Below are 14,819 nucleotides of genomic sequence, written 5' to 3'. Positions count from 1 at the left end.
TCCAATGCACACTTCATGTACCTAATATATTACCGGATTTATTTTCTTCCCACATCTGTCTCTTTTTCACAATACGATTTTATTTTTAAAAAAAAATTATCTACAGGATGGTGAAGTTTTTTTTTACATTTTTGGTCAGAGCTCTTACGACATAATAGTGCAGTGATGTATAATTTAACATGCACAGTTAAGAAGTCTTCTACACATTACAATTTTGACACAGTATACTTCAAGCTGCGTATCCGATACGTTAATACAAATGTATGGTCTGCGTGTCTGTAACTTCCTCAATGAAGATGTTGCGCTCGATCCGCAGATGTATCGTGTTGTTTGTAGAATGTAAGCAGTCAGATTCGATTGGAATGGATCACTGTAGACGGAGCGCGAGCCGACGTATTGCAAGGGATACACAGCTCGACACATATATGTAAAATGAAGAGTTATTTTTATAGTTCCAAAAGGAGTTTGAATAATTTTATGAACACAACATTGATGACACTATTATAAAATACATTTGAAATGTAACCACGTTGACACAAGAATTGGTTCACTGCGAACATTGGCTTTTGAAGCACCTATAATACTTTAATAAAATATTGTATATTTTTGAGAAAATATATTCCACATTGTGTCAACGAGGTTTTCCAAAACATCTTGATAGATTGATAGATTGTTCGTACATTAAACATTGAATTACATCTGCTGAGAACACTCCACTTCTAGTAAGAATATAAACATCGTTTGAAAATACGTAGGCCTTTATAATTCTCGGTTCGGAATGATAATTGAAATTTAAAATTGAGTATTTAAAATTTCATTACAGATCGACCGGCGACAGTAAATGTTACTATGCTCCAAAGAACCCTGATTTTTTACACTGTTTTAAAAACGATAATGAAAAAAAGCGTGAGCATAATAAATTAGGGTACGGATACAGTGGAATCCGGCTGTGCGTCACATTACCTAGTTGGTAGCCACTTGTACATAACCATAACATGTTCGGATGAACAGTGATTCTTTAAAATTGGGAATAATAGAGACTTGCGGGTAATCTGGATGGAAGCCTGGATTTTTTGCAATCATAAGGAGGAATGTTCCCCAAACAATCACAGAGTTGGAAACATGGAAGTAAAAATATGCAAGTAGAAAGGAAGACAGCTTTAGCTATGTTTATAGAGGTCTATACCGCTTTGCTAAGTACGAAATTGGCAATCACAAAGTGCTTGAATTTATTTTACCTTGAAATACACTGATTTTAAACGTTATTGATTTTTTATCGATATCTTAGCATTTGTGACTAAAGACTTAGACACACAAAAGTAACCGGTCGCCAAATAATAATAATAAATTAAAAATCAAATTTTCAGTACTTTTCCCGTGATAAATAAAGGTATTATCTAATTTACAAATTCAACCATAGATGTCGCTTATGAATTATAATATGCTAAAAATTTCAAGCGTTTTTGTAATTTGCTACGCATATGTATAATGAAATTTGAGTAATCTGGTTGATCATGGGTTGAGAAATTGAGATTTGAATTTTGGGATATCGCGCTGTTGCTGTGTGCCAAATGCGCGTCGGGCATTCTCAAACTGTCAAATGCAGAATGAGAGTTGATAAAACAGTCAATAATGCAAAGTGCGCAGGTTTTCAACTAGGTAACTAGCTAATATGCTAAATCAGGCTCCGTTGGGTAGATACCCACATGTTACTATGAATAATGCTGATATACATTCTGGTCACCTTATAGTAGACAATAAACGAGAGTTATCCATACTTATGATTAATCTAGGAAAAAGTTGTATATCAATGTTAAAATGACAGTCTTACTAATTACCACCTGGTAGGGTACATCACAAAGGGGGTTCTCAGTTATATTTTACAAGGACTTATTCGAGACAGAAGCTCAGTAGTACATGGCGCTGCTTAGGGAAAGCGAGAATATCACACTAACATTTAGCTACACTAACATCAAATAATGAGATTACATGCAATAAAACACCATTTTATAAACAACACAAAATTTTCAAAAACAGTGGAATAAAATGAAAACCTGATACATTTCAACAAATGTTAATACGGTCATTTCCAATAATACTGCAATTTTTCAATTGGCCGGATTGTGGGGGTTGTTTCCTAGGACTGGAAATACATATCCATGTCACTAATTTGCGTGTCTATTATATTTACCCTCCTCACAATGAGGAGTTATCATGACCAGTCTGCATTGTGAATTGTATTAATTACAAATAATTTGGGCAGGCACCTATGACGAGGGTTCTATTTGATATTCATTGAATATAAGTCCACTAATAATGATAGTTTAATGAATTAGTGTTGAATCTAGCTCTGTATTGGGTAAGTGTCCATATTGGGAGGTAAATGCCATCACAAGATAGCAAATACTTTTGAATATCGTTTAGTGTACTCTCAATATTTGCGGTTACACCATTTGCGACCATTTCTAGTAATATTTTCCTAAATATAGATATTTCTTTCCTAAATATAGACAAAGGTGTGAAGCGTGATTGGTTCATGAATGTGGACCAATTTAAAGTTACGGTTTTTGAAAGAGATGAAGGCAGGTCTGGGTATGAAATAGTGGTAATTCGAGAAATTTTGGAACAGGTAGATGATTTTCTATATTTGTGAAATATGTTTTCTAGTGAAAAAATAGCTAGGGATATTTTAAAGGAGAGTGAATGGCGCTATAAAATCAGTTGTAGCGGACAAAAGCCTTACAAGGAAACTAAAATGGTAATGAACAACGGTCATAGATACATCCTACCAACGCAATGCATGGAAGTGAAACATGGAGATAGCGAAGAATGTTCGCAGAGTGGTCTGGCATTCTATTCTCTCTGCTTAATCCTACGGAGAAGCAGCATGACGGTTAGTAGTTAGTGTTGGTCTATAACCCCCGCCAATAAACCTGCCTGTAGAAGTTACCAAAAACAGCTTGCACATTAAAAAATGTGATTTAATATTCTATGTAAAGGTTATTTGAGTGCTGTGGACAACCACAACAGGACAACCTGATGAAGGGATGGATGCGTTTGAATATCGATAAATGGTGATTTACCAATACATAATACTAACATTTGTTGAAATGTTTGACAACAAAGTCGACGCTTCGAATAATAACACTCGATGCATTGTTATAAAAGTATGGCTGTTCAAAAACTGATTTCATAATGCTTAGGGGAGAGAATATTTAATTCAGCCTAAGAACCTTGAGCAAAACAACCCAGTTTTCAATGGGATTAGAATGGATCATATCTGCCGCCAATAACATATTACATAAATAAAATCTATCTCATATATCCCCTGCAATTTTCTGCCGGAAAAGGGACAGTATTATCAAAAACCTTTCTTAAGAGGAAACACGCAAAACATATTCCCATCTATCATTAGCCGGCTGCTTTATATTGAATGACAATTATGAATAAGTACAAAAATAATGCAGAATTTCAGGAATTATTTCCATCATATCTGGTCATTGAATCGCAGGTTATAATAAATCAGTGCTTATATTTTTTAATACAAATACTTCATAATACATTTTATAAAACTACACCCTTTAAATACTTTCTTTTTTTATTTAAAATCTGTCGGATAATGTTTACCCCAATTTATTTTATGTTTAAAAATCTTTCAAATCTATGAAACTAAGGTTTCGTATCACATTTAATTTTTTTTTTGAAAAGGTGTAACACCTCGTTCCGTATAAAACTATAATCTTTATATTCTCTCTTTATTAGATATATTACTGCATTTAGAATACTTTCACGGCAGTAATTGAAGCCTCGTGACCGAGAAGAATCTACATTTAATTAAAATAGAATCTCTCGAAACGATTTAAAAAATCTTTGAATCGCTTACTGTTACTTAGATCCTTTGCGGGTGGGAGGCTTCAATTAAATTTAGTATATAATAATACTTCCACTAGACAAAATTTCTTTGGAAATAATAAAATAGGTAATATAATATCTTTGGAAGGATTACATCTAAACTACTTACTTAAATATATACGATACACACATATTAGGTGTAAAGAGGGTATACATTGGGAATATCATATTGAATTTCTCCATCATAAGCACTTTGAATACTTATTAAAATTTGGAGGGATGCTATCAACTTGCACAGTGATAATTGTAATTATCTTGCCGTAAGATTGACAATAAAAAGCACATTTTGTAAGTTAAATCCGATTATCCGTCCCAATGTGACACCCTCGTAGTGCTAGGAGGAATACGAGATCCATTTTCTTCCGAACGCTTCGGATCGAAATGAAATTCCGTCGATTACAATAAACATTTAACACGAACATTGATAATAGATGTCAACAAGTACAAGTTGATAGAAGAAGAAGAGAAAAAGCTGTTCCTTCTCTGATGGACAATCCCCGCATTCCGCAATAATAAATTATTCCAGTCCCGCATCTCTCCAGAAATAGAATCTTAAGCGTTAGTTTGCCACTGAAAAGGAAAAAAATCAAATCAGAAACAGAAGTTACCAAAGTGGTTAGTGCGTATTAGAATGTACTGGACCAATCGGGTTTGTTAAATTTTCTAATTCTAAAAAGATGTAATCGTCTAAACTTTACATTTAAAACATAATACATATTGGGAAGAATTATATGAGGGGAGTTCAATATATAATCGAGCAATAAATTTATTTGAATCCTGAAAAAAATATTAATCCCATATCGCTCACTCCTTTCAAGAACGTCATAAATCAAAAATCGTCAATTTTCAGTTGTGCATATTTCGGAATGTCCAGAAAATGTACTATATCCCAGTAAAAGCGGCATATTCTTAACTTAATATTTACCCGTTAAAGGGGAGAAAGTGTTGTTTTTGCATTTTGAAGAAAATGTATTGTTTAATTATTTTTTTAAATATGTATAGTAAATATTTTTCAAATGGAGGAAAAACCTTCAGGTTTTACCTAAAAAGATCTGTTGCACAGTAAAAAGTTTAATAAGCGGCTTGATATTTATTTTTAATACATTGTATTATATTTTTAAACTTTAAAAACGTTCTCCTGAAAAATCAAGTTTTTTGATTTATGACGTTCTTGAAAGGAGTGCGCGATATGTTGTCAAAATGTCTTTAACAAGTCATAATACATCTTTTTTTTAAACTAGGGAACAGAAAGAAGATTGTCTTGGTGGGTGATTTAATGAAACCACATACTTGAACTCCACTATTCGCAACTTGAGTCTTGCGCACCGGAGCGGTGTCTCGTAGGAGCAGAATCCCTCTGGCTAATTTCCCGCGCCTTTTCTCTTTGATCGCCTCCCTAAGTTAGTGTAGAATGCTAGGGTAGTATTCTTCAGTGATATCAATACCATTTAACTTATTGATAAGATTCCTCACACATTAAAGGACAATTGGGAATATTAAAAAGATTGATGAAAAGGATCCTGAGATGGAAGATGCTCTAGATCGATGGTTAGTAGGGGAGTTTCTATAGTTAGTAGGGGAGTCGCTCCATAGGACCAAATGTCCCGGACCTAATGAGTTTTTAATTTAAATTTTACTCGGATATTATTACAAAGTGATTGCCAAACTAATTAATGGAAATTACTGTATTAAAAAAAGGGAAATGATTACTTCTGGTTACCCACACATATGTGGGTAAAATTAATATAAAATGACATGACACCACTTGAAGCGCATTTTAAAGGGACTATTAATTTTATGTTTGTAATTTTTATTATGTAAAAAAAAGGAAGTAGGAAGTTGTCATGAGCAGTCATTGGTCATTGTTAATGGTTTTTATTTTGAATATGTTTAATTATTCATATAATACAGTCAACTGTTGAGGAGTGTTAAGTGAAAAAATGGTTTGCAAGTTTGAGACAAAATAACACTTGTTAGTACATAGAAGGGAGATAAGTCCACTTTGCTGGCGGTTTCCCGGGCAGTACCTTGAGAGTGGGCTGGGCCGTGAGCTGCCTCATGGCCTCCTCCTGCCGACGGTCTATCTCCAGCTGCTTCTGCTGCTGGCGACGAAGCTTCTCCATGTTCTGGATCCCGCGGCTCTCCATCTCCTGTTTCCTCTTCTCCGCCGCCTCCATCTGCCTTCTCCTCCGAGACTCCTTCAAACAGTCAGATTACTATAGACCTTCCTTACCACTACTCACGTCACGTAACACGCAAAATGACATATGGTAACAAGATCATATCGACACGGTATCATTAGTCAGATGCATGCACTTCAGATTTTTGGTTAAAGGATTCTTAGTTTTATAATTGGAATATCTTTGAAGGGATACAGATGACACAAGTAAAGGTCTTCTTCTTCTTTAGTTAGGACTGTGTACTGTTTTTCTCCGGTCCGCTCCTGAGAGGTGGAAGACCAGCTGTCTCTCTATCGTTTAGGCGGTCTTCCTGGGGGACTGTTATCTCTTACAAATAAAGGTGATGATTACTGTTATTATGGGAAATCAAATGTAGGATGATAGTGGATAGGAAAAGGAGACCAGCAGTAATGCTGAGGCACTATTCTAATAGTGGTATTAAGTGGTACTAAGAAAAACTTAAAATTAAAAATGAATATATTAAACTACAAAGTGACTGCCGAATCAATTAATGAAATTAGATAAATTTCATATTGATGACTATATAAGGTCATCAACTAGTAAGATTTTATTGAAATCTTTCATCAGCGGGGTGAATAGAAGGGGTGGGGAGAATTTTTGCTAGGTGCTCTTTTTTTAGATGCCCAGGTTCTGCATTTCATTTGGTGTACATCCTTTGAACAACTAAAATAAACCCAATGGTTAAAAAAAAAAACAAATTACCCAGAACATTGGAACAATACATGAAATGCAAGACCTTCAACTTCTCCTTGCCTTCCTGTAACTAATGATCAAGTTAACACCGTGTCAGTCAGGATAAGGGGTCAGAAGTAAAAGAATGATGGATTTTGATTTTGCATTCTTTGCAAGAGATTGATTAAAAAATATTTATGCTATTTTCATAAAGAAAAGTTTTTTCTTCTTCTATCAACTATAACTATTAAAATTGCATAGAAAATAACTAATGTGACTAACTGTAGCTTATTTCCTTAAAAAAAACCCTTGTTAAAGTTATTAATAATTAGAGATATTTGATGAAATCGGAACCCAAAACTGAACATTTGAAGTTAATTGTATAAAAAAAATTTAAATATTGTAACCATCAAATGTAAAATGGCAAAATTCAGCTAATTGTCACGAATGCAGATACTTTGTGTTTGGGAAATCAGTAAACGTTGGCTTGTCTGCTACATATGTAACATCTGTTTAACTTAGTTCAAATCATATAAGTATGGGGGGTGGATAAGAGGCACAAAAGCTGTTGGAATATAATGGTTCAAGTTAAGATGATTAATATTTGAGTCGTTCTTGAAGAAAAATTACAATGGTTGAACACAGATCAAGAAAACAAGTTTCCATATGGTGAGTAATTTTATTTCTAATGAAATATTTATATTTTAAGTAACACTACTAATAATTCTGAGAAATTATGTTATATTATTATTTATTACTTTAAATTTTAATTCCGTAGTTAGTTAAACACAAACAATATGGTAATTTTTCGACAAGATAAAACGCAATTCGATGTGCGGAAAATTCTCAAATCGGTTTAAAAAACAAACAGCCTTGCAAAATATAAGGCAAACAAACAAGAGATGACCTAAAAAATTAAATAAACATCTTCTACAATGTAAATATAATAGGGCTGTCTATAATATTTGAGATAGTAAACCAAAGCATTCCATACCTTCAGGTAAATAAACGTAATCATGTTTACAGTGGAATGAGACTTTCAGACTTCTTGAATAATGTATATACGCGGCAGGATAAAGAGCGATCGTTTAAAGAGAATAATTGATTTTTCAGACACCTTCCCGTCTTTAAATGCGCTTTAGCCTCGCCCAGACAAGAGAAGGAAAAGTCTACTAATTTCCCGGGCTCACAGAATGAAAATCGATAATCACAAACACGAAAACAGCGGCAAAACGAATCGGCAAAATCACCAACATGAGGAATATAGGTCTGACATTTCCAAAAAAATGCAATCAATCAAATATGAGTTTACCAAATCAGGCATTGTCGTGGTCGTCGTGGATCCTCTTAAACAAGAACTACATATTCCCATTTTTAATTAAATTTATTAAGACGTCTTGTTTTGACACCTCAGAAAATATTTTATAACTTACTGACGTTTCAAATTGGGATACCAAAGAAAAATTACCACAGCTGTCACATCAGTAACTATTAATATTTGATAAAAATCATGACTTTAAAAAAAACATTTGAAAATGATAAAATATTATATTAAAACATACTTGATAAAAATAATGATATAAACTTAGATAATATAAAATAAAATATTTTGAAAGACTTCATTTTGACTCGTGCAGTGGCCGACTGACGAGTTTTGTGATCGACGTCTCCTGATTTTTCGTATTCGGATAAAATAAGAATAAAAGATGTTATCCAGGGCAACTCTCCGTGCTTGTAAGTATTTATGCATTTAATAGACATTTGAATCATTTCAGTGAATTTCATCCTGTTTCTATCAGAAGGACATTTTCGGTTTTTCATAATTTTGTAAGTCGGAACCTTTATGTAATCACTTCAAACGTTATTTTGACATTAATTTGAAGGGTGTATTATCAATTCCCCCTAACATTTATGTGTTTTTAAATAATCAAATCGAATGCATGATCATATTGCATTTATTTTTTCTTTTAATCGGCTAAAACCATGAAACATAGTTCACTTAGTAAAAATAACCTAAAAATTGTGACTGAAGTTTACCTGAAAATCAGTATTTAAATTAATATTGGATATATTGCGTAATTTTATTAATCGAATTTGTTCAAAAGATATTAAGTAAAAGTATTTAGTAAAGTGTCAGCTGGATCAGGGATACATTTATGAATAATATGAATTGCTTTTATATTGAGTATTTGCCTGGGCTCAGAATGAGAGGAAATAAAAATCAGTAGTAAATCTGAAAATGAAAATTCTGTCGAAATAGGAGAATTCTGCTTCAAAAACCTCTTTGGAGACACAGGATCTGTTGCATAGAATAGATCAATGTCTAATATGATATTGTTGAATACAGGAGTAACTATTTCAACAGCCATAGTTGTTGACAGGTTGGTCCTATATACATTATTCTTCTAATCTATATCCACAAGTTGGTACTTAAACCAAGATGGTATATATAAACCTTAAATATTGCAATATGATAAGCAGAATTGTGATTGCAGTCTCTTTCTGGTAATTGTGATCCCGGAAAAGGTGATTGGTGGACTGAGGACTGTGAAACTTGTCTCCAGCATAAGATGTGTTAATGGTAGATCGCTGAATGAACAATTTTGGGCACCCTTGTTTTATGTTTATCCGGAACATCGGTCTGTATGTTCCCGATAGTTACCTAAGACAGTGTCGGCATAGATTGTTTCACATTCCTATACACAGGACCAACCTGCCAATGGTTATGCCTGTAGGAAGAGTTACCGCTATGTTGAACAATATCTCATTGGATATTGATCTGTTCCATGTGTCTGAAGGAGTTTTCCAAAGCAAGTTTCGGAAGCGGGATTCTTCTACACCTTTAGCAATAGTTCTTGCATATTTTCGATTTTTGTATGTATTTTAATGTATACGATTTAAATTTTTCAGTTTGTAATGTATAGGGTCCGCCATCTAAAGTTTTTTTTTTCAACTAGTGCTTATTTCGTGAATGGTAACACTTAGCTCATGTCTGATTTGACAGATAATTAGTTTTATCCTTCCGCTGAGCGAATATGGTTGTGTATACGCTTGAACAACGCTGGGAAATATTGCGACATTACTTTGAAAATCATGGTAATGTTGCAGAATGTGTGCGAAAATTGCGTACGGTTTTTGGAAGAAGAGAAGCACCGTCAGCTCCGTATGTTCGTTATCTTGTGAAAAAAGTGAAAGAAACTGGCATCCTCATCGATAAACCAAAGCGTGAAAAGCCAAAAACAGTGCGTACACCCGAGAATATCGATGTTGTGGCAGAAAGTGTGCGTGAAGCGCCATCAACATCAATTCACCGTCGTTCTCAACAATTGAACATTTCGGAGACATCATTGAGACGAATTTTGCATAAAGACCTTGGTATGACGCCATACAAAGTCCAATTGGTTCAGGAGTTGAAGCCAACTGACCATCCAATGCGTTTTCGCTTCGCTGAGTGGGCCTGCGATCGACTTACAGAAGATGCCGATTTTGCCAAAAAAATCATCTTTTCGGATGAAGCTCATTTTGATCTTGGCGGGTATGTAAACAAGCAAAATTGTCGTATTTGGGGCACAGAAAACCCGCACGCATACATTGAAAAGCCGGTACACCCAAAACGAGTCACTGTTTGGTGCGGATTTTGGTCCAGAGGCATAATTGGGCCATTTTTCTTTGAAAATGAGCAAGGAGTGGCCGTTACAGTCAATGGCGATCGTTATCGGGCCATGTTGAACGGAGTTTTGTTCACAAAAATTGAAGAGGAGGATATTGGCAACATTTGGTTTCAACAGGACGGCGCTACGTGCCACACAGCCGAAGCTACGAAGTTTTTTTTTTATAGCATTTTCAAAAAAAAAAAGTTATTTGGCGGACCCTTTATATGTTAATTGAAAATAAATAAATTAAAATTGAAATTGAAATTGAATGCTGTTATTAATTGTTATATACGCAGGCCAGCAGTTCCGCCCCACAGTGGTGGCAGTGCGAGGATCGGCCACCGCCGGGCAGCGAGATGAGGTCAACTTCCCCCGCCCCAAGCGACAGCAACCAGGAAAGGTGCGCTTGGCGTTCATTCCCGAGGAATGGTTAGTTGGAACGTGATTTATTTATTTTCTGACAGATGCCACGAGATTCCACTGTAAAACTGGTGTCGGATTGATTCCCGCCAATTGCGGGACATGTCCATGAAAGATTTATTTATAATCATTCTGGTATTGTTTACAGAGATGAGTGATCTCTGTTCATACTAATACATGCAAGATAAGCTAACTAACTAACTAACCATCGCGCCGCTTCACCGCAGGGGTAGGCAGAGATAATCTAGCGCCACACTACTCTGTCTTTGCAAACATTCTTCGCCTCTTCTACATTCATGCATCTCCTTATACATACCTGACGATTATTACGACTCCTGACCCGGCCGCTTTCAAGTATTTGACTTACCTGATTGTGCCAAGTTTTCCTCGGTCTTCCTCTGATTCTTTTTCCAACTACATTAACTCACAAATTTGTTTAACTGTTCTTTCCTCACTCATACGTTCCACATGTCCAAACCATCTCACACACCTTTTGTGTGATCTCTTGTTGATCTCTCTCCTTATAAAACCCAAGATGGGTGAAAAGCCATTAAAAAGAAGAAAAAGAAGAAGATCTCTCTCTTCCATGCAAGTTCACACTGACAATCAAGTAATTTCCTGCTTAATGTATTACTCTGGACTGTAATAAGAAGAAAGAAGAGCGAGACTGATCACCTTGTCTTTGTGTATTTAGAAAACAAGTTTATAATTTTATATAATAGTCATTGCTATAGGCAACATATTTTCTTTGATAAAAAAAGATTTACACCAGTTAACATAATTTATATAAAAATTATCCATGTTTTATTTCATGGGTTTTCTTTGACAGCGTCATTACGATGACTTCACACAAGCCCTGTTTTAGGTAAAACGTTGTGGGTACAACAGAAAAATAATCAGTGTAGTTTAAGTTTTTAATACAAGCAAGGCAGTACAAGTGCCATTTTAGAAAAAAATGTCACCTGGCTTTAGTTACTAGCGCGGACGTTCATGAATGCCCATACTCCTTTGAGGAAAGTTTAGTTAGGACGACCACTTACGGCCGTACTCCCGGACACGTTAAAATACCACTTAAATTGTCACAAAATTCTGCAAAAAAATGTCCGCCTCCGTGGTATATTGGTTAGCACGTTTAGCTACTGTGCTGGAGATCCCAGGTTCAATTCCCAGGGAGGGGTGATTTGATATTACCCTGTGCTGGTCCCCAAAGCGCAGGAGTGGTCACCTTGCCTTCGTGTGAGTAACGATCAAGATAACACTGCGTCATTTCGATGCGGTGCCCTATGCACCATTGGGTGCGGATAAGGGTTAGAAGACTCAAAAAATCGGTGTTTGATTTAACATTTAATACATAAATTAAAATAACACTTGTCGAATTTCAGGTTCCAGTTTTTCCACAAGAAAACCGGTGTGACAGGCCCCTACATGTTTGGAGCTGGTCTGACCACATACCTGTGCAGCAAGGAGATCTTCGTCATGGAGCACGAGTATTACACCGGCTTGTCTATAATCCTCATGATAGCGTACGCCCACACCAAGTTTGGCCCGGCCATCGCAGAATACCTCGACAAACAGATCGATGTGAGCCTTTCTGATATTTTCTATCTTCGCTCTCATGTATAAACAATTTTGTAATTGCCTCAACCTGGGCTAACCAAACATGGTGAAAGTTTGAATTTTTCATATTTTATGCTCTGAATCAAATATTCAAGATATGTAGGTTTGTGGTATATGTGATACGTGTTTCAATGCATTCCGCATCATATTCATACAGTGTTCCAAAATGATGTGGAATGCATCGAAACACGTATCACAGTAGATTTTAAGAAATAGTAGTATTTACCTTAGTAAAACTTTCGTATTATTTTTTAACATCTCATCAAAGATGAAAAAGAATATGGAAGTCTGAGAATTTACAGGGCTGACCGTCATAGGCTGGTTTAAGTGATCACTTTACACTTTGTTAAAAAATAATATGAAAAATAACTCCTATAATTGGAGACAATCCAGATTTGTGAACAAGTATTTGGACACACTCAAAGTGTTGTAAGTAAAACTTTAATTAAAAATGGATAGATTTTACCACAAAGTGACTGCCGAATCAATTGATGAAAAGAGGTATATTGTGACTGCGTTACTGAAACAATACGCCGACGGGATACCTACACGCTCACTATTTCATGAATTAGCCTTTAATATAAGAGTTTGTTTGCAGGAATTAGAAGAATCATACAGCAAGTCACGCAAGGATAACCGGGCTGCGTTGGAATCCAATATCGCCAGCGAGAAGCTGGACCAGTGGCGCCTGGAAGGAAACTCACTCCTCATGGCCGCCAAGAGGGAGAACATTCTCATGCAGCTGGAAGCCGCTTACCGAGAGAGGGTTGCCAACACTTACCAGGAGGTAACCGATCGCATCAACTTTATTTATAGCAGATGAATTGCGCTACAGCAAAACTAATTTCAGAGGTTCCATAACAAAAGCTCCACGCTTTCTCGAATTTTGTTTTTGGGCATTACATAATCGTATCAATGGTTGGCAGGAGCTTAGAAGGCTAGTTTTTTTTGTTTTGTTGTCAGAATAGGCGAATCTATCCTCTCTGCCTACCCCTATGGACAAGTACCGTACGACAGGTGCTGTAGTTCGGTAGACACTCAACGGCGAACTTCGATTCCCGCCAATTGCAAAATAAATTCAGGATATAAAAAAAAATTAGTCCGGGTGTTTGTGATGTATTTTTTCACAATTACCTTCCCTAACTTTATTATCCTACTTGCAGACAAGCCTCTAAAAAAAGAGGCATTGCAAGTGGTGCGATGGTTTGTTAGTTGCATAGTTTCAATTTTTCTATTATTTTATTTTTATATATTCAACTGTGAAAAAAGTTGCAAGTGTTTTTGCCTAGAATTTTCACTGATGAATTACATCAAATTATAGTAACTTTAAACATAAAGAGTAAATCTACTCACGAGTAGGCATAGGCTACGAAACTTAAAAAGTTGAAGCCTGAGTAGGGTCATGATAAGTGGTGTTGCATAAGCCGTAGCTAGAATTTAGAGTCACTTGGACATTAGGTAATTTAAAAAAAAAAGGAAACTGAAAAAAGTCATTGTTAAAAATGTTTATGATTTCTAGTTTACTCAAGTTTTTAGAATATACTTTCTGAATAACTATGGATATTTGTAACGCCATCTGCAGGTGAAGAGGCGCCTGGACTACCAGGTGGAGACCATGAACGTGGATCGCCGCATCTCCCAGAAGCACATGGTGAGCTGGATCGTGTCCAACGTGCTGAAGTCCATCACGCCCGACCAGGAGAAGGACACCATGAACAAGTGCATCGCCGACCTCGGAGCCCTGGCAGCCAGGCAGTAGGCCGCCCCTCCCCACTTAGAATATAACGAGTAGTCAATCATCTTGAAGAAACACCCAGAATGCAACAGTTTTCACTGTGTCCAATGTCGTTCTTGTATATAAACCAGAATTGTTTTTTGAAGCGGTTTTAGGAAAGTTTTATTACATGTACATTGTAAATAAAATGGAAATGGCAGAACACGCCGCGCATTGTTGATGAGTATTTAAATGCAATAAATTATCAACAAATTCAATTTGTTTTATTTTTTGTTTTCTGTCCCTAGTCAGCTTTGGCTTGGAAGTAAGTTTCCAAACATTCAAGTTCCTCAAAAAATGTGTTAATATTGTTCCTGTTGAGGTGGTCACCAACTGCAAAAATGGCTGTTTTTAATCGAGTACAGTAGATTTAATTCTCTACATTTTTCACTAAACGTAGCGCTGTACCCCTTGAGCAGTGCTGAAGCGATAAATTGTGCATATTGTTTACTTTTTTTTTTTAACATTTGCTAGATGTTAGTCCATTCGTTATGGGTATATGTATTTGTATATTACTTCCAGTTTCATTTCATCTCTCTGTGGATTTTTTTACTTTCAGTACCTACTCTG

General features: G+C 35.7%; 2 protein-coding genes across 5 annotated transcripts; one reads left to right on the top strand and one right to left on the bottom strand.

Annotated features, from left to right (window-relative positions):
* Positions 1-3,589: 3,589 nt before the first annotated feature.
* Positions 3,590-8,266, bottom strand: Svip (small VCP interacting protein). Of its 4 annotated transcripts, none has more exons than XM_088263533.1 (4): positions 8,098-8,266; positions 5,940-6,110; positions 5,203-5,308; positions 3,590-4,482 (listed from the first exon to the last, which is right to left on the bottom strand). In XM_088263533.1, the coding sequence occupies exons 1-3, from the start codon at positions 8,155-8,157 to the stop codon at positions 5,213-5,215; spliced, it is 327 nt and encodes a 108-aa protein (XP_088119659.1). In that variant the 5' UTR covers positions 8,158-8,266; the 3' UTR covers positions 3,590-4,482; positions 5,203-5,212. The 4 variants fall into 4 exon arrangements, with proteins under 4 accessions (XP_088119659.1, XP_088119660.1, XP_088119661.1 ...); XM_088263534.1 differs by lacking the exon at positions 8,098-8,266 and adding an exon at positions 7,780-7,994; XM_088263535.1 differs by lacking the exon at positions 5,203-5,308 and having other exon boundaries at positions 8,098-8,250.
* Positions 8,267-8,420: 154 nt separating this feature from the next.
* Positions 8,421-14,463, top strand: ATPsynB (ATP synthase subunit b, mitochondrial). The gene is made up of 5 exons (XM_088263532.1): positions 8,421-8,519; positions 10,735-10,867; positions 12,241-12,439; positions 13,074-13,262; positions 14,058-14,463. Exons 1-5 carry the CDS (start codon positions 8,492-8,494, stop codon positions 14,232-14,234), a joined length of 726 nt encoding a protein of 241 aa, XP_088119658.1. The 5' UTR covers positions 8,421-8,491; the 3' UTR covers positions 14,235-14,463.
* The last annotated feature ends 356 nt before the right edge of the window (positions 14,464-14,819 follow it).

The sequence above is a fragment of the Brachycentrus maculatus genome, unplaced genomic scaffold, assembly GCF_059751285.1.
Source record: "Brachycentrus maculatus isolate JH-2025_06_01 unplaced genomic scaffold, ASM5975128v1 h1tg000201l, whole genome shotgun sequence".
NCBI lineage: Eukaryota > Metazoa > Arthropoda > Insecta > Trichoptera > Brachycentridae > Brachycentrus > Brachycentrus maculatus.
Note: the sequence above shows the minus strand (reverse complement) of the source record. Positions and strands in the feature narration are given on the sequence as shown.